The sequence below is a fragment of the Hyla sarda genome, chromosome 5 (genome assembly GCF_029499605.1).
Source record: "Hyla sarda isolate aHylSar1 chromosome 5, aHylSar1.hap1, whole genome shotgun sequence".
NCBI lineage: Eukaryota > Metazoa > Chordata > Amphibia > Anura > Hylidae > Hyla > Hyla sarda.
The window spans coordinates 225,794,209-225,812,543 of record NC_079193.1 but is presented as its reverse complement, the minus strand read 5'-3'; the positions used below and the strand labels follow the sequence as shown (position 1 = coordinate 225,812,543).

General features: G+C 40.8%; 1 protein-coding gene across 2 annotated transcripts in view; it reads right to left on the bottom strand.

The window, feature by feature from the left end:
- Window positions 1–547: 547 nt before the first annotated feature.
- MYLIP (myosin regulatory light chain interacting protein) overlaps window positions 548–18,335 on the bottom strand; it is a 32,018-nt gene continuing 14,230 nt past the window's right edge. Inside the window, exons 1-6 of one of the 2 annotated variants that reach the window (XM_056518496.1) lie at window positions 15,931–15,968; window positions 13,378–13,557; window positions 10,876–11,073; window positions 8,579–8,743; window positions 6,554–6,974; window positions 548–2,633 (exon numbers count right to left, since the gene is read on the bottom strand). In XM_056518496.1, coding sequence (XP_056374471.1) covers window positions 2,544–2,633; window positions 6,554–6,974; window positions 8,579–8,743; window positions 10,876–11,073; window positions 13,378–13,557; window positions 15,931–15,953 — 1,077 coding nt within the window. In that variant the 5' untranslated portion in view covers window positions 15,954–15,968 and the 3' untranslated portion in view covers window positions 548–2,543. Of the gene's footprint in view, window positions 2,634–6,553; window positions 6,975–8,578; window positions 8,744–10,875; window positions 11,074–13,377; window positions 13,558–15,930; window positions 15,969–18,335 lie in introns of those variants that run through there. The other variant, XM_056518495.1, reaches the window with a different exon arrangement.

Genomic DNA, 18,335 nt, shown 5'->3' with positions numbered 1-18,335 from the left:
GTCACTGCCTCCAATGTGCAGTACAATGACAGACAAAGTTGGCCCAACAAAGATTTAATTGCTCATAATAAACTGGCTACTTTATGCATATATACACATTCAATTTCTATGAAGGGAATATTGTAATTTAGCCTGGAGGGGTGGAATTCCTTTTGTAAGTTTTATGTACATGTAGTTTTTTTTTTTTGCATGTTTTGTCTAACAGAAGTTTCCATTTCTGCAACAGACTTGTCTACTGTGAAATGTTAAGCCTTTCGTTCATGTTGACAACCGTGCATTTTCCAGTGTAAAGCTGTCATAAAGACAAAGTACACATAATAAATGTATTCTTTCAAAACAATTCATTCTATGAGCTGCAGGACCATTCTGCATATTTGCACTGTCAAGACACAGTCTCAGCAACAGAATATCTTTGTTCCTTCCAAAGACACAAAGCAATGGAATTTTTAACTTGTAAAAAAAAATAAAAAAAATAAAAAAAAAAAGTTAATAGCAGCCATTAAATTAGTCACGTTAAAGCCAAGAAAATCAGAGACAGTATCTTCAGAAATACTTTATTTAACTAAATATAAAAGACAAGATATTGTTTACCACGTTAGACAGGAAATGAATCCAGTGTTGAATGTGGAAGCAAAATCCATATTTTACAAAGTGAAAAAATAAATACCTCTATTAATTCGAGGCTATACATCAATGTGCCATAAAAAAGTAGAGCAACTTTTCTAATTCGTTTTGACAAAATGTCTGTGCAAAGAAACAAAATGCATAAGGAACAAATTACTGCTACATTAAGGCAATAAGAAAGGTATTTAAAGAACATCTTTCTATAAAGTGACAGTGTTAATATTCCCAGCTTCAGATTTGCAGGGTATTGCACCAATATGGCCATCTTTGTTTTTACTATATTTGTGTAGGAAAGCTCAGGGTTGCAGAATTTCGACTCAATAGAACTGAGTAGAGTTCCAGATTTTCAAAGTGATCTTAACAGGGTGAAAACCCAGATACTACACATGTATAGTAAATATCCTAGGTGACCATAATGCCCAAGTAATAACATAAATTAGGATCGTGAACAGTATGCAAGCGAAAATACTATGGGGGAGATCTAGCAAGAAGTGTGCAGAGGGAAAAGTAGAGCAGTTGCCAAAAGCAACCAGAATTATTTTTTCCAAAGGCAAATTTAAGAATTAAAGGAGCACTATGGTTGCTATGGGCAACTGTTCCACTTTCTCTGCATGGGTATTGATAAATCTCCCCCTATGTCTGTACACATGCAAAAGAACAAAAGGACAAATACTGAACCTGATTGTTTTAGCAAAACTGACATTCAAAACAGAAAATTTAATGTAGCACCCAATAGTTTTGTGCCCTTTGACCTATGATTCATTATGTTACTAAAAAAAAAAAAAAAAAAAAAGTCAAGTAGTATTACCAGAATACAAAGCTATTTACCCATTAAAAACAATTAAAAGCAAAGAAAAAAAAAAAACACTAAGAACAAATTATTTTCTAATACTGATTTAAAGGAATATCACTAATGGGAATCAAAACAAATAAAATCTATACAATGTAAGCGAATAAAAAGTAAGAAAACTAACCTTAAAACAAACAAAAAAAATAAATAAACTAGCAGGCAGGTCAAGAATTCGGTAACAAGAAAAAAAATATATATATAAAAATACTGTATTCTTATTCGGGCCACAAATAGTACCCCCCCCCCCCTTTTCTTTTATTTCCCTCCTCACCAAAACAGAGCTAAACCTCTAGCACATAAGCGTAATACAGATGCATGTCTGTAGTATGGGGCTCTTGTCTGATCACCCAAACTGATCGCATTGTATGTCACCAGGTCTTCAGTTTGGTTCTGTCTAGGTCCGCAGTAAGGCCAAGGCTTGGGTCTTTAATACAGGCACAAACAAGCATCTACAATATGCTCACATGAATGCAGCCCAACAATGTAAAAATGCAGGTAAAAAGAAAGATTGCCTAGAATTTCCCTTTAACAGTACCACCCACACAGATCTCAATTCACTAGGATGTAGCAGCTCAGTTTCACAAGTTTCCAGTGAATTAATAGGCTGCAAGCTCATGAATACCCATCGTTGATCATGAGCACAGATGACTGGTACACCAATATTTAGTTTAAAAAAAAAATAGGCAAGGAAATGGCTTAAATGTAAAATTTACCTATTTAAAAAACAAAAACCTAAAACTTCTCGTTTACCATTGGGGTATGTTTAGAACAGGACTGCGCCATGTTCTCCATAATCCAAAAGTGTCAAAATTAAAATAAAAGGCTTGCTAAGAAAAGAACTAGCCATCCCGCTATCAAAACATTTACAAGGCAAACAAACAGAAGACTCCTTGTCAACAGGGGTCTTCCAGCAGAAAGCTGCATTTATCTTCTCTCTTCTTTAGTTGTAGCAAATTCAATGGTTGTAGCATTTTGTAGTGTAGTTCACGGTAATGTACATACATACAGTTTATTTTTCTCATTATTAAAGGTGTCCAAAAGGTTAAGCAGAATTAGGTTTTTCTTCTGCTTAAATAACAGTCAAGTTTAACAAGCTTGTGTGTGTTGGCAAATATACGTGCTGGATATGATCCACTGAAGCCCGGCATACTGGACATGACTAGAAAGGAAAGAAAAGCACAACGTCAGTACAACACATGTGGCCTACACGTGCAATACTGCTTTAACCCCTTAAGGACGCAGCTCATTTTCACCTTAAGGACTGAGCTTTTTTGCAATTCCTACCACTTTCACTATGAATTAACAACTCTGGAATGCTTTTAGCTTTCATTCCGATTTCAGAGTTTTTTTCTTGACATGTTCTACTTTAACATTGTGGTAAATTTGTCGTTACTTGCATTCTTTCTTGGTGAAAAATCCCAAAGTTTCATGAAAGTTTTGAAAATTTAGCATTTTTCTAACTTTTAAACATTCTGCTTGTAAGGAAAATGTATATTCCAAATGAAATACATTGATTCACAAATACAATATGTCTACTATATGTTGGCATCATAAAGTTGACATTTTTGCTTTTAGAAGACATTATTGGGCTTCAAAGCTCAGCAGCAATTTTCACGAAAACTTCAAAATCTGAATTTTCAGAGACCAGAAGTTTTAAATGGATTTGGAGGGGCCTTTCTGTGAGAAATACCCCATAAATAACCCCATTATAGAAACTACACCCCTCAAAGTATTCAAAATGACATTCAGAAAGTTAGCAGCAAACATTCAAGAATAGCAGCAAAGTGGAGGAGTAAATTCAAAATCTGCATTTTTTTTCACACATGTTCTTGTAGCCCCATTTTTTTTTTTCATTTTTAAAAGTGGTATAAGGAGAAAAAGCCCTCAAAATTTGTAGCCCAGTTTCTCTTGAGTATGGAAATACCTCATATGTTGACATAAAGTGCTCTGCGGGCTCACAACATGGCTCAAGAGGGAAAGAGCAACTGTGGGATTTGTTAGGGATCAACCGATCATCGGTATGGCCGATATTATCGGCCAATAATCACGATTTTGGGCATTATCGGTATAGGCAATTACCTTGCTGATAAGCCGATAATGCCTCGCACCGCAAGGACTGGTACACTGGAGTCGAATTAAAATTAGGTGAAAGGATTAAAAATGTAGAACTTCATGGAAGGGTGATACTCCCTGAAGCAATCCTTAATGCAGAGGCCTGGATGATCGGGGCAAGTGTCGCTGAGTGGTGGTTTCCTTCCGAATCCCCCTCCTGTGACACTATGCATTTTTTTTTTCCGGGGCCCCACAGTTCCAGAGGTGCTTACCAAAGATTAGGGCCTTCCTCTTCGAACTGCAGGAATATCTGTGTTGCCAGCATACTGGAACAGTACAAAAGAGTTATACATGGCAACCTGTACCATGTAGACAGCAACTTTTTTGTACCATACCATTGTTTTCCGCTTGGCATTATATGGCTTGAGGACTTGATCAGAAATATCAACTCCCCCCCCCCCCCCCCCCCCATATACAGATTGTAGTCCAGAATACGCACAGGGACAGGGGTGCTCCAGTTCCCATGAATTGTGGTGAGCATAAGGACATCCCTCATGTCCTTATACCTGACCAGTAAAAGGTTTTCATGGGAAAAGGTGCGGGACTCACCCCAGGGGATAGGAATTTGGAGTGGATAGAAAGGAAGGCCTCTGATTCTTCCGGACTGTCCCACAAGCGAGCGTGGATCTGGCAGTGAGGGACGTGAAGAGAGGGATACTAGTATAAAAGTTACCCACGTAAAGGTGGTAACCCTTATCTAGTAATCGGTGCAAAAGTCCCCAAATTTTTTTCCTGCTAACACCCAGAGTGGGAGGACATTCTGGGAGTTCAATACGGGAATCTCATCCCTCATACATCATAAACTTGCAAGTGTACCCTGAGGTACTCACAAAGTTTATACATCTTCACGCCATACCGCGCTCGCTTGGTTGGCACGCATTACCGGAAGCCGAGTCTCCCCTCAAAGCTGATGAGACTCATCAATAGCGGCCTCCCTTCCAGGGCCATAGGCCTCCCAAAATTTGGCCCTGAAGTGATTGATGACCGGCCTGATTTTATACAGGCGGTAATACGCGGGATCAGATAAGGGGGAGATACCGCATTATCAGCATGAAGCAAACATTTACGAATGACCTCAAACCGGGGACATGCCATGGCCATATTGTAGAGCGGGTCTGGTAAAGGACGTCCCCAGTCCAATATTGCCCAACACTGGGTTTTTGACTAGGCCCATATGCAGCACGAGGCCCCAAAATGTCCTCATCACGGCTGCATCGACTGGGAACCAGTCACCTGGCCTAGCTTAAGAGGAGCGCGGGTTTGCGGCAACAAATTGTTGGGCGTACAGGTTCGTCTGCTCAACCATTAGACTGAAAAAAATAGTCACTGAAATAATAAAAAAAATAAATAAATCTACTTCAGTGAACCGATGATATCAATCTTGATTCCTGAGTCGTAAAAAAAATAAAATAAAAAAAATAAAAAATATCAGGAATCACGGGTTTGTGGTCCGCTGGCTGAGTCCAGACAAGTTCTCTGGTACGGGGCACCCGTGAACTTGGCAGGAGGGGGGGGGGGGGGGGGGGTCTTCACTAGTACAAGCGCCAGGAGGACTCATTACTAGCATGGGGCACAGGGTCAGGAGCAGAGGTGGTTTTCGGTCCCACATGGTGGTGTCTCCGCCACCTTGGTGGCTCATCATCAGAACCAGATGATGAGGAAATAAGGAAGGTATGGTCATCCTCTGTGGTGCTTTCAGGCAAGTATGGTATATGCCGCCTCTGCTGAAAACACCCTGCGGGCCATTTCCCTACTCTAATGGGTGTGTGTGTGTGTGTGTGTGTGTGTGTGTGTGTGTGTGTGTGTGTGTGTGCGTGCGCGCGCGCGGTCACACAGCAAAAGGGCCGAGGTCACACAGCAAAAGATCAGCAACATTTGGGGGGGGGGGGGGTCACAGTCACATGCTGTATGAGTCATAGCGATTATGTGATTGCTGTAAAAAGAGAGCCGAGACGACAGGAAAATGGCTGCCCAGTCGCGCCGCAGGCTACTAGAGGTCAAATCCCCTGTGGTCTCCACTGTAATGGCATATGATATAGGCTGTATAATCAGCTGGAATGCATTTACAGGAGCATAGCAGAAATATAGAACATGACAAAAGCAGGAATATTGAGGGGAAGTGCTTGTATGGGCCATAACAATTCTATAGTTGATAAATTACATGATTATATTGCATAGGACAATTTCTGTATATTATGTCTTTTGCATATTATTTGCATGTGCTATATTAATTGACTTTATCTGTAATTATTATGCATGCATCTATTGATAAATCTACTTGTACTTAGTCACCTACATGCACTTTGTCACCTTTTTCACTCATCTATTATGTCCTATGCAATATCATCATGTAATTTATCAACTATAATTATGTTATGGCCCATACAAGCATGCCATTTTACCTTTTGCCTGGGGTTAATGTGTGCGCGCCTAGAGCGCTTATTGATAAAATATTTGTTGGTTTACTTAAACCTTTTTATTTCATCTGGTCAGCTGATTTGGGTAGGGCTATATAGGTTTACATAATATGTATCCACTTAAAAGGGGTACTCCACTGCCCCAGCGTCCGGAACATTTAGTTCCGCATGCTGGGTGCGGGAGTTGTGTAGACGCCACGCCTCCTCGTGCCATCACGCCCCCTAAATGGAAGTCTATGGGAAAGGGTGTGATGGCCGTCACGCCCCTCCCATAGACTTGCATCGAGGGGGTGTGGCCATAAAGGCACGACCCCTGCAGCCCGTACCCAGCGTTCGGAACCAAATGTTCCAGATGCTAGGACAGTGGAGTACCCCATTAAAAATACTTGACATTTTTCATGTGTCAGAACGTGACTGTTCAGAGCAAAGTCTCTTCACTGATCATGAAGAGCCAGGGTTCTTTATAACACAGTTTTACTATGAGTCCATCAAACTCACATTAATAACCAAAATGAAAACTGATAAAATATCTGAATGATTTAGCAGTTACCTGTAATTGGGTGGCACATCCCTCGCAGCACACCATATGCCCACATGGGCAGAAGGCAGAATTGATTTCCTCTTCACAGCAGACCATGCACAGCATGGCTTCCTTCAGTTTCCTCAGCTTATCCTGCAGTGCTTTTGTTTGCTGACAGCTGAGGTTCTCGCAGCTGTTACAGTTTACAGTACTTTCAGAGGTCTTGAGGGGGGAACCCTGCCCACTATGGTCACTCCTTGGGTACAGATCCATAATGCCAGCATTGTACAAGGCTCTTCGGGCATGGTCATAAACCTCCTTTGAAGTCCTTTTAATATCAAACACATACTTTTTGCCAACATTGATATTATCATTTAAAAATAATGACGCCAGGTGTCCTTTAAGATCTCGACTGTACTGCATCATAACAGCACTAGTCACTGTGTCACACCTAAAAAAGAAAGTACAAAAGTTACCTTTAATACTTAGCTAAGCCGTCTTAACCCCTTAACGACCAAGGACGTATATTTACGTCCTTGGCCGGCTCCCGCGATATAACGTCATATCGGGTCGGTCCCGGCATCAGATACCGGGACCCGGGGCTAATAGTGCGCGGCAGCGATCGCAGTGCCGCGCGCTATTAACCCTGTAGACGCGGCGTTTAATATTGAACGCCGTGTCTAAACTGAAAGTAAAACCTTCCCGGCTGCTCAGCGGGGCTGATCGGGACCACCGCAGTAAAAATGCAGTGTCCCGATCAGCTGGGACACGAGCGGAGGTCCTCTTACCTGCCTCCGGCGTGTCCCCTCGGCGAGTGATTGCTCCAAGCCTGAGATTCAGGCTTGAGCAATCGACCGCCGATAACCCTGATCACTGCAAAGCTATGGCTTTGCAGTGAACAGGGTATAAGATCAGTGTGTGCAGTGTTATAGGCCCCCATGGGACCTATAACACTGCAAAAAAAAAAAAAAAAAAAAAGGTAAAAAAAAAAAAATTCATAAATGTGATTTACCCTTTCCTTAATAAAAGTTCAAATCACCCCCCTTTTCCCATAAAAAAAATAAAAATAAAAAAACAAACATGTAAATAAAAATATACATATATGGTATAGTCGCGTGCGTAAATGTCCGAACTATAAAAATATATCATTAATTAAACCGCACGGTCAATGGCGTATGCGCAAAAAAATTCCAAAGTCCAAAATAACGGATTTTTGGTCGCTTTTTATATCATGAAAAAATGAATAAAAAGCGATCAGAAAGTCCGATCAATACAAAAATGGTACCGCTAAAAACTTCAGATGTAGTTATGATTTTTTCCAGAAGTACGACAAAATCAAACCTATATAAGTAGGGTATCATTTTAACCGTATGGACCTACAGAATTAAGATAAGGTTTCATTTTTACCGAAAAATTTACTGCGTAGAAACCGAAGCCCCCAAAAGTTACAAAATGGCATTTTCTCTTCAATTTCGTAGCACATTGATTTTTTTTTCCCGTTTCGCCCGTTTAGATTTTTGGGTAAAATGACTGATGTCATTACAAAGTAGAATTGGTGGCGCAAAAAATAAGCAATCATGGATTTTTAGGTGCAAAATTGAAAGGGTTATGATTTTTAAAAGGTGAGGAGGAAAAAACTAAAGAGCAAAAACAGAAAAACCCGTGGTCCTTAAAGGGTTAAAGTTAGTGTTCACCAAAATATATTGTGAGACATTACTTATGTATTGACATAGGTTTTAGATAACTCATTACTATGTAGAGATTTGCAAGTTTGGCGAGTACTGTACTTCTACATTGAAGCAGGGGGCTGCAGAGCTGTGGCTACTAGTCACTGCCAGTATGTAGTGAACAGAGCGAATTGCTTTGGGCTCTGTTCACAGCATAGATCTGGCCACAGCAGCCCTGCCAAACAGCTCACCTGTGGGGGTGTCAGGCGTCTATACCCCACCAATCAGCTATTAATGGCCCATCATAGAGATCATCGGATGACGACAAACTTAAAATGACTTTCAATATTATTCATAATGATTACAGTAAATGTGGTGATCCCCTTACCTGTAAAATGCATGCGTTTCTGTTATCGCCCTGTAGAGTCCGCTGGCTGCTCTGGTGCTGATGACTTTAAAAAGAAGAACCAGACTATTCCCAGACTCCTTGGTTATCGTCAAGTATACGTTCTTTCCAGATTGTGTTGCCATTTGGATAACTGGATACGTAATCCTAATTTATAAGGAACATAGAAAAAATAAATAAAACAAGTTAAAGGTGGCAGCAATACCAGTTTTGTTAAGGTATTTTAATTAGGAGCAGGTCATTTGTGCCCGTCTTCGAACCACACTGTATACCCTGGTAGAAAATCCACCACCCGACACCCCACTTTTTCTGTTTGGTGATGATAATTGTTCCTATAAAGCAGTGGTCTTCATCCTGCGGACCTCCAGATGTTGCAAAACTACAACTCCCAGCATGCCCGGACAGCCGTTGGCTGTCCGGGCATGCTGGGAGTTGTAGTTTTGCAACTTCTGCAGGTCCACAGGTTGAAGACCACTGCTATAAAAGCAAATTTATAAAGTACCCATAATAAATTGGTTGCAATTTTACCAAGTCTAACCCACATGCTGCAAAAGGTCTGCACAGAATTTAACTGGTGGTGCAGACTGCCTTATGCACATAGTATAGGACGTGTTGCACATTTTCCCTACTGACTTGAATGGAGAGGAAAAAAAATTCTCTAAAAATAAAAATATATAAAAACACAGTAAAGTCTGAAAGTCTTCATTGTTGCAAATTTCAACAATAACGAGGCCAATTGTGTGTAGGACCTATGCAGAAAACTGGACCCACCTAAACTAACACCGGATCTACTGAGGATCTGAAGCTTAAGAGATTTTACAAGGTAAGTCTTCTGTATTTTTAAATGGGCACTGTCCAATACAAAAACTTTTGATCTGTTGTAAAGCAGGCAAAACCAGTAGGTTTTGCAATTGCTTTCATTAGAACATTTGACACATACTAGTCCTGCTGTGTCCATGCGTCATCACCTATGTCATGGACACACTTCCTTGATTGACAGCTGTGAGCGCAGGGCTCACAGCTGGAGGAAAGATCCTCCCACTGTCAGCTTTGATACTGCTACTGTCAGTGAGGACAAGCAGGGAGTTGTAGTTTTGCTAATGCTAGGGAAGATGTGAGCAGACAGCATACTGAGGGAGGGGGCGGAGACCTGCACAGTGAGGCCACTCCCCCTCCCTTTGAGAGGAATTCAAACTAGTGAGTTAAATTAAAAGTGTAACAAAAAAAATAAAGGTGCTAGACACAAAAATGTAAATGTAGATGTACATGGTCAGGATTAGGTACTGAGTGATATATTAAAAAAATATATAAAAAAAGGTTCTGACGGGTACGCTTTAATTGGCACTTCAACATAGCCTTGTAATATAGATCTACAACTTCATATCCACAGTGGATCCAGTGTGAGAATGTACCTTTATATATTTTATTTCCCCTACAGTGTCCCAACAGCAGCTGAACCCACATCAGCTCTAGTCATAGCCACAGCCGACTAAACAACTCTTTATGGTGGGCATTAGACGACAGAGCACATTTTCCTTTCTCATCCACGCAAGCACTTCATGCAGACATCACAATATCCGTTTATAATCATATGTGTTGGTACAGCTGGCAGCCACACGTGCTCCAAAAGCAGAACATTTAAGAACACTGCAACCAGTGTTCAGTACATATAAACACATTTGGTTACTCAACAAGACAAAAGGAGTCAGTAATTGTACTGTTCTGTTCCAAAACAGGAAGCAAGTGTACACAAGGACACACGACGTGAGACCATTCTGTGTTAAGACAACTGCAGGAATTAAAGGGGTAGCCTGCTGGATTTTATTTTATTTTTTAAATCAACTGGTGCCAGAAAGTTATACAGACTTGTAAATTACTTCTATTTAAAAATCTTAACCCTTCCAGTACTTATCAGCTGCTGTATACTACAAGAGGAAATTCTTCTCTTTTTTAAATTTCTTTCCTGTCTGACCAGAGTGCTTGGGGAGCAAATCCCCATAGAAAGCCACTGCTGCTCTGGACAGTTCCTGACATGGACAGAGCCGTCAGCAGAGAGCACTGTGGTCAGACTGAAAAGGAATTTCAAAAAGAAAAGAACTTCCTGTGGAGCACACAGCAGCTGATAAGTACTAGAAGGATTAAGATTTTTAAATAGAAGTAATTTGCAAATGTTTAACTTTCTAGCACCAGTTGATATAAAATTTTAAAAAGTAAAAAAAATTTAAAGAAAAATTCCAGCAGAGTACCCCTTTAAAGCAGAACTTTTTCACAATACCTACCTATTCAATGGGCTGAAGTCTTCTTTGCAAATTGACACGCCTTCAGGACCTATTCCTATTACAAGCTTTTGTCCTTCAGCATCTCGTACAGAATGCCACTCTACCCCATAGTTTTCCAGTGTGGATATGATCTGAAGCACCTGGTACTCTCCCGATGCCTGGCTTAGTCCTTCCAAGCTTTTGTGCTTTTCAATAATACTGTAAAGGGACAAGAGAAGACAGTTCACTTGGATGAACATGCAAGAGCTCTACACTTCTGGATGCTGACAAGTAACTGGAACTAATCTGTAGTGCAGGCAGATAGTGGACCCTCTGCTAATCTCCTCTCATAGACAGTCTAAGCTCGGTTAGGATTAGAAGATGGTCCACTGCATGCACATATTGGTGCTGCGTAATCTTATTACAATACAAGAGGGGTTATAACATTTATATGTATACAAGCTGCAAAGCCAGCAGACTCTGTGCCATAATGTTACCTATTCCTCAAGCACAAAACTGTGGTGCTGCACTGCAGTATTCTGGGCATAAAAAGGGGCTTATAATGGAGCTGTTGTGCTTTCAAAACAAAGCATGTTCTCCTGCCCCTATGCCAGTGTGCCTCCAGCTGTTGCAAAACTACAACTCCTAGCATGCCCGGACAGCCTTCGGCTGTCCGGGCATGCTAAGAGTTGTAGTTTTGTAACAGCTGGAGGCACCCTGGTTGGGAAACACTGCCCGATACCAGGCAGCTCCAACAGGCAAAGAGCTTTTTCCGACATTCTGTCCCTGCTGATCAAAAGCCGAGACAGGACACCACTGTAGCAGGAACAAAATGTCTGAAAGCACAGAGCATTGTGGTCTGGGTCATCAGAATGGCAGATGCAGGGCAGAAGGGTATGTACTGCTTTATCTTGCAATCACCACCATACCACAATAAACTTTGTCTGCTCATATCGCCGCTTAAAAAAAAAAATAATAAAAAAAAAAATTAAATTAAAAAAAAGGTATGGTTTTCTTTCCTGGGTCAGGCAGTGCATCTACTGAATAGTTCACCTGAACTTAATATCTATATTTATACAGGCCTCGTCATCAGTTATACACCACTCTACTGTAGAGACTGGGCGTAAAATGCTTGGCTGGACTGAGATTAGCAGCTATCTGGGTGTACAGCTGTGTTTTTTTAGGAAGATACCAAATTTCTTCCTGCTGTGCTCACTGTCTGATGTACACATCACTGAACTGGCTGCCCTAAACAGGGGTGTGGTGAGTGGAGGGAAAAAAAAAATAAAAAAAAACCCTACAGTAACACATTTGCCATAATAAAGACTATTCTAGTTCCTCTTACATAATGCATGTGAACTTTGAGAACCAGTAGTCTGTCTTTATCTTGTAAATACACCTTCTAGCTCCTCTTCAGATCCAGATTCATTTCATTACTAATAAAGTGTCATCAAGTGGATTTTTAACTTCTAAAGAAATGCACACTTTAGATGACCCGTAAATCACAAGCCAGTGTTACTGCAGTATTAATAGAAGACCTGCTTAGATGTTCCCAGAATATTTGACTAAAAAGGTTGTAGCAAAGGTTTATCCACATTGAAGTCTAACACGTCAAAGTATCCTACAAACCTAATATTCACTTATTAGGGGACAACTTTACTCCCCATGGCTCCTATACACCTGCAGAGCAGCACAAAAAAGGTACGGTCACTTCAGATTGGTGGAGTCCAGGTCCAGAAAGGCATGAGCGCAGTTAGTCACGACCACCCTCTTGCCATGTGTTCTGTAGTCAGGGACACCCTCCATAGGTTTCACAAAGGGGTAACCTCACCATTTATGGCATATCTATATCCATCTACTCTCGGTCTGTTTGCCCTCTATGGCCCAGATTTATCAAACTGAGGAAAACTTGGATTTTCCCCACAGCAACCAATCACAGCTTTCACTTTCACTTTACCAGAGCCTGTTAAAAACATAGGAAAGCTGAGCTGTGATTGGTTGCTGAAGGCAAAAATCTTTCCTCTCACAGTTTAACAACTTAGGATCTTTGCGTTTGTGTGGGTTTCCTCTGGGTACTCCCTATTCACCACACCAAAAACTCACCAATAATTAACTGGCTTCCAATAAAGTTGGCCCTAGTATGCTGCCTACTAAAATATGGCGGTCTGGATGTGGGACCCTTGCCTAAAAGAGACCACAAATGAAGAGGAAAGAGCAGGCAGAGCATGTGTATACTCATTGCAAGAGCATTTCCACACAAAACTAATAGGCCATATACTGGAATGAGTAAACACTTCTTTACTTTTTATTTACTTGTTTGTCATTTTTTTTGCAGAAGTTTAAAAAAAAATAAATGAAAAAGAATACAAAAACCTATTAAGCTCTTAGGTGACAAGACTGAATGATAATAACTGGTTATCTGGTGTTCTTATACTCAGATTTAATAAATATGGTTCCTTTTGCATTACCAATTTTTTAGAATATGTATAAACCTTCAGTATTCTAGAGGGGAAAAAATTTTACCTTTCTAACATAGTAGATTCAAGCTCCTTTGTACAGATATTTTGGTATCGGGCAGTGTTCTGGTTATAGTCTCCATATTCCAGTTGGGCTATTAGAGCACTCAGCTCCACCGCTTGCTCTGGAGAACTGTGCAGTCGACCAGCCAGGAGATCTTCCTTTATGTGCAAGAAAAACATGTGCCTAATGGAAAGAATAAAATATAAAAATAAAATAGCAATAAGACAACATTCCGGACTAGTCATACTGCACGCTACTGTTATTTTATTCTCCAGTAGCTGTCACGTCTTTTCAAAGAGCGAATGTCTATTAGAGTTCCCAACCAGGGTGCCTCCAGCTGTTGCAAAACTGCAACTCCCAGCATGCCCAGACAGCCTTCGGCTGTCTGGGCATGCTGGGAATTGTAGTTTTGCAACAGCTGGAGGCACCCTGGTTGGGAACTCTAATAGACATTCGCTCTTGGAAAAGACGTGACAGCTACTGGAGAGATTACTGTACTCATCCAGCTTTTTCAGGAACAGATAAATGAGATCAAAACAATTAAGACAACATACTCTTTAGCAATGCTAAGCTATTGCTCCTTGTACAGCAATGGGTCAGGTAGATAGTAGATAGGTCCGTAATTAAGAAATTATACTAGACTGGGTGAGGTTACATATATTTACATTTAATTCATTCAGTACAGCATGAAGTGTACTAGGCACATACTGTACAGAAAGATAGAAACATAATTGACGCTATTTTAGGATAAAGCAAAACGTGGCCACGTACTGGAAATGTTAGATCTAACTGCACACATTTCCGATTCAGACAGACATCTATTAATATAAAATACAGGAACATTACCCTTCCCACAATGTGGATTTCAAGGCGCGTGTCAAGGGAGGGATCGCCACATACATCTAACATAACACTTGCATAACAAACCAATTATGAAAGAACAAAAGAAACAAAGCTAATACCAAATTAAGTCATGTCTAGATCACCATGCTCATCTAGCTCGGGAGCGTGCCATCGTAGCTTTATATCTAAATACAGACTAATAAAAGCTACATAATGAACATACAAAACACAAATAAGAAGCGGCATACTGGTGATGGAAACTGGCCAAGAGAATGTAACTATATGCCTGGTCATGGGTGCAAGTATACCAGCAAGGAATACATCTTCTACAGCAGTGGTCTCCAAACTGCGGACCTCAAGATTTCACAAAACTACAACTCCAAGCATGCCTGGGGAGCCAACGCTGGGAGTTGTAGTTTTTTTAGCTAAAATGCGAAGAAAATTTAGACACTGGCAGAAGTTACCAGGCTCATAGGATATGCTCTGCCCTGCAATACCCAAGTTGTAGCACAATTGTAAGTACAATGTTGGTTTGACACTTCCAGCCCCATGTTGACAACTGATTTCTAATACCTTAGGCACCCGATTTTTCCTTTGGTATAGGTTTATCAAACGTGCTGAACATGCACCGCAATGTGTAAGATACAGTATCCAAAGTAAATTATTTTTATTTTTTTTTTATTTTATTTTTTTTACTCTATAATCTACACACATACTAGGGATCAACCAATATCGATTTTTTAGGGCCAATACAGATAATCTGTGGCCTTTCAGGCCGATAGCTTATACCGATATTCCGGTATAAGCTATCGGCTATTTCTCCTGAGCTGTCACTGTGCGCACTGGCAGCGACATCGTTGAGGACGTCACTCGTCATTGCGCAGCGCACAGTGTAATGCAGGACGCCACAGGAGCCAGAAGTAGTGCGGACCCTGGGCCCTTGGAACAGGTAATTATAAAACCGGGGATGAGGGAGGCAATGGGACAGCGGCGGTCTCTGGCCAGGGCGGTGGGTCGGACTGTGCAGTGCATTATTGGATTATCAGCAAGGTAATTGCCGATACCGATAATGTCCAAAATAGTGAATATTGGCCAAACCGATAATTGGTCGATCCCTAATATATACATCACACACACACACACACACCCACCCTAGAGATGAGCGAAGTTACAGTAATTAGATTCGTCACAAACTTCTCGGCTCGGCAGTTGATGACTTGTCCTGCATAAATTAGTTTAGCTTTCAGGTGCTCCGGTGAGCAGGAGAAGATTGATATAGTCCTAGGAGACTCTTTCCTAGGACTGTATCCACCTTTTCCAGCCCACCGGAGCACCTGAAAGCTAAATTAATTTATGCAGGAAAAGTCATCAACTGCCGAGCTGAGAAGTGACGTATCGAATCACTGTATGTATGTATATGGGCATGCTAGAAGTTGGAGTTTTGCAACAGCTGGAGGCACACTGGTTGAGAAACACTGTCCTAGCTATTCGAGGACTATAGATTTATCCCTATAGAGGAGAACAGACCAGTAGTCTATAAACACTGTCCTTTTGGATCAGACTATCATGTACTTCTGCAGAATAAAAAGAACAGGAGATAACAGCAATGAGCGGGTGACAACGCACTTACATTAGTTGTTAAATTAATCTCATGTATATTTTAACACTGTCTCATTCCTAATACATTCAAATAGATTTAACCTTTGTGCTCACCGCATTTGCATAAACAAGTCCATGTTCCCGCTTTATCAAGGAATAGCTGAGCGTTATCAGCCCCTCTTTATGTTTCCTGACAGACAAACAAAACATCAGCATGACGCTCTATTGATCTACATAGAAACTTGTCAGAAAGTGATGAAAAATGGCTCCTAACAACCCACACTCACACATCATCCTTGTCCTCAAAAGAACACCAGGGGAATGGAGACATCCATACCCTGACTGTACTGTAGTGTCGGGCACATGGCAGTGCAATCCATCACTTATATACAGATCTGTCATAGTGTGCCCATAACCCCTGTTATAGCCCCTTTTCATAGGAAGGTAGTTTTTTCTTCCCCCTACAGATTCATATGGGAGAGATTTATCAAAACCTGTGCAGAGAAAAAGTTGCCCATAGCAACCAGATCGCTTCTTTCATTTTTAAAAGGGCCTATACAAAATTAAAGAAGCGATCTGATTGGTTGTTATGGGCAACTTTTCCTCTGCACAGGTTTTGATAAATCTCCATGGAGTTTAGGGATGAAAAAATAGGTTAAATGGGCACTGTGATACAAAAACTTTTGATATGTTGTAAAGCATGTATAACTAATAGGTTTTGCAATTGCTTTCATTAGAAAATTTTCAATATTTCATACCGAAAAAGCCAGTCAAACAACTACCCCCCTGCCTGCTTGCACACATCCTAGTCCTGCTGTGTCCATGCGTCATCACCTATGTCATGGACACACTTCCTTGATTGACAGCTGGTAGTGCAGGGCTCACAGACACAGTCTAGTAAATATATTTCTGTACCTAGATGGCAGTTAACAGAATTACAATAGGAATACTTAAAGTTAGAACACTAACTTTCTCATAAGTTTCTACGACTTTATACAAATGTATATGCTTCTGGCAGGCATTTACTAGTGTAACAATGACATCTGGTGTATATGCCCCATTAATAGCACAATCAATAAATAGAAAACATCTAAACAAACAAGTATAAAAAGGTGGAACACCTCCGCAGTCCCCACAATCCAGGGAGAAGGACGGCTCAGCACCTGGTGTTCTCCAATTACAAACCTCATTGTCTGGTAACCTTTCCCCTACTTACACTGAACAACAGCTTTATGGATGCTGTAATATATCCAGCAAACCTAGAATGGAGATGGGGGAGATTTATCAGCTCGCTGCTTTCATTTTTAACAAGGCCTCTGCAAAATGAAAGAAGAGATCTGATTGGTTGCTATGGGCAACTATTCCTTTATACCGGTTTTTATGAATCTCCCCCGGTGACTCCCAAACATGTCAAGTAACTGAGCCAAGAGTCTACAGAAAACATGTCCGGCTCCATTAACAGCATGGACATCAATGCAGCAGCTCCTGAAGTCATTCTGCACCGCAGAAAGCTGGAATCTTGACCAACTCCACGTTCACAGCGGAAGGATATTCCGTATGTGACCACCATGACTATCGTTTAATTGTAAGATATTTTACAGGAAAGACCAATGTTTCTCTTCACCATGCTAGATCCCAAGATGAGGACTTTCTATGTAACCTTGGTGATAACTATAGAGGAACAGTATGTAGGCACCTCCGGTACGTTCATCCCAAATTATTCACATTGGTCATTTAGGAATGGTTATAGCTGTATATAAACATTAGTGAAAAAGAAAACAAAGGGGTACTCCAGTGGAAAACTTTTTTTTTTTTTTTAAATCAACTGGTGCCAGAAAGTTAAACAGATTTGTAAGTTACTTCTATTTAAAAATCTTAATCCTTCCAGTACTTAGCTGCTGTATGCTCCACAGGAAGTTTTTTTTCTGTCTGACCACAGCGCTCTCTGCTGACGCCTCTGTCCATATCAGGAACTGTCTGGAGCAGGATAGGTTTGCTATGGAGGAGATTTGCTTGCACTCTGGACATTTCCTGACATGGACAGAGGTGTCAGAGAGCAGTGTGGTCAGACAGAAAAGAAATTCAAAGAGAAAAGAACTTCCTGTGGATCATACAGCAGCTGATAAGTACTAGAGGGATTGGGATTTTTTAATAGAAGTAATTTACAAATCTGGTTAACTTTCTGGCACCAGTTGATATAAAAAAAATAAAAAAAAAATTAACAACATTAAATATAATTGTCAGAGTACCCCTTTAGGGTATGTTCACACTACGGAATTCCGTGAGCCGAATGAAGCAAACGGAATTATATGGTGTGAACATAAACATTAGTGTGTATGGGTTTCCGCGAGACCCGTTCACACTGCGGAATTTCAACGGCGGACAATTCTGAAAAAATAAAAAAAGACGAACATTCTTTGCACGGAAGTCCACAAACACTGCATAGCCGTCAATGGTGACGGCACAGTGCCGTGCAGTCCTACCGCTGAAGCATTGCGGCGGCGGCGGCCACCAGAATG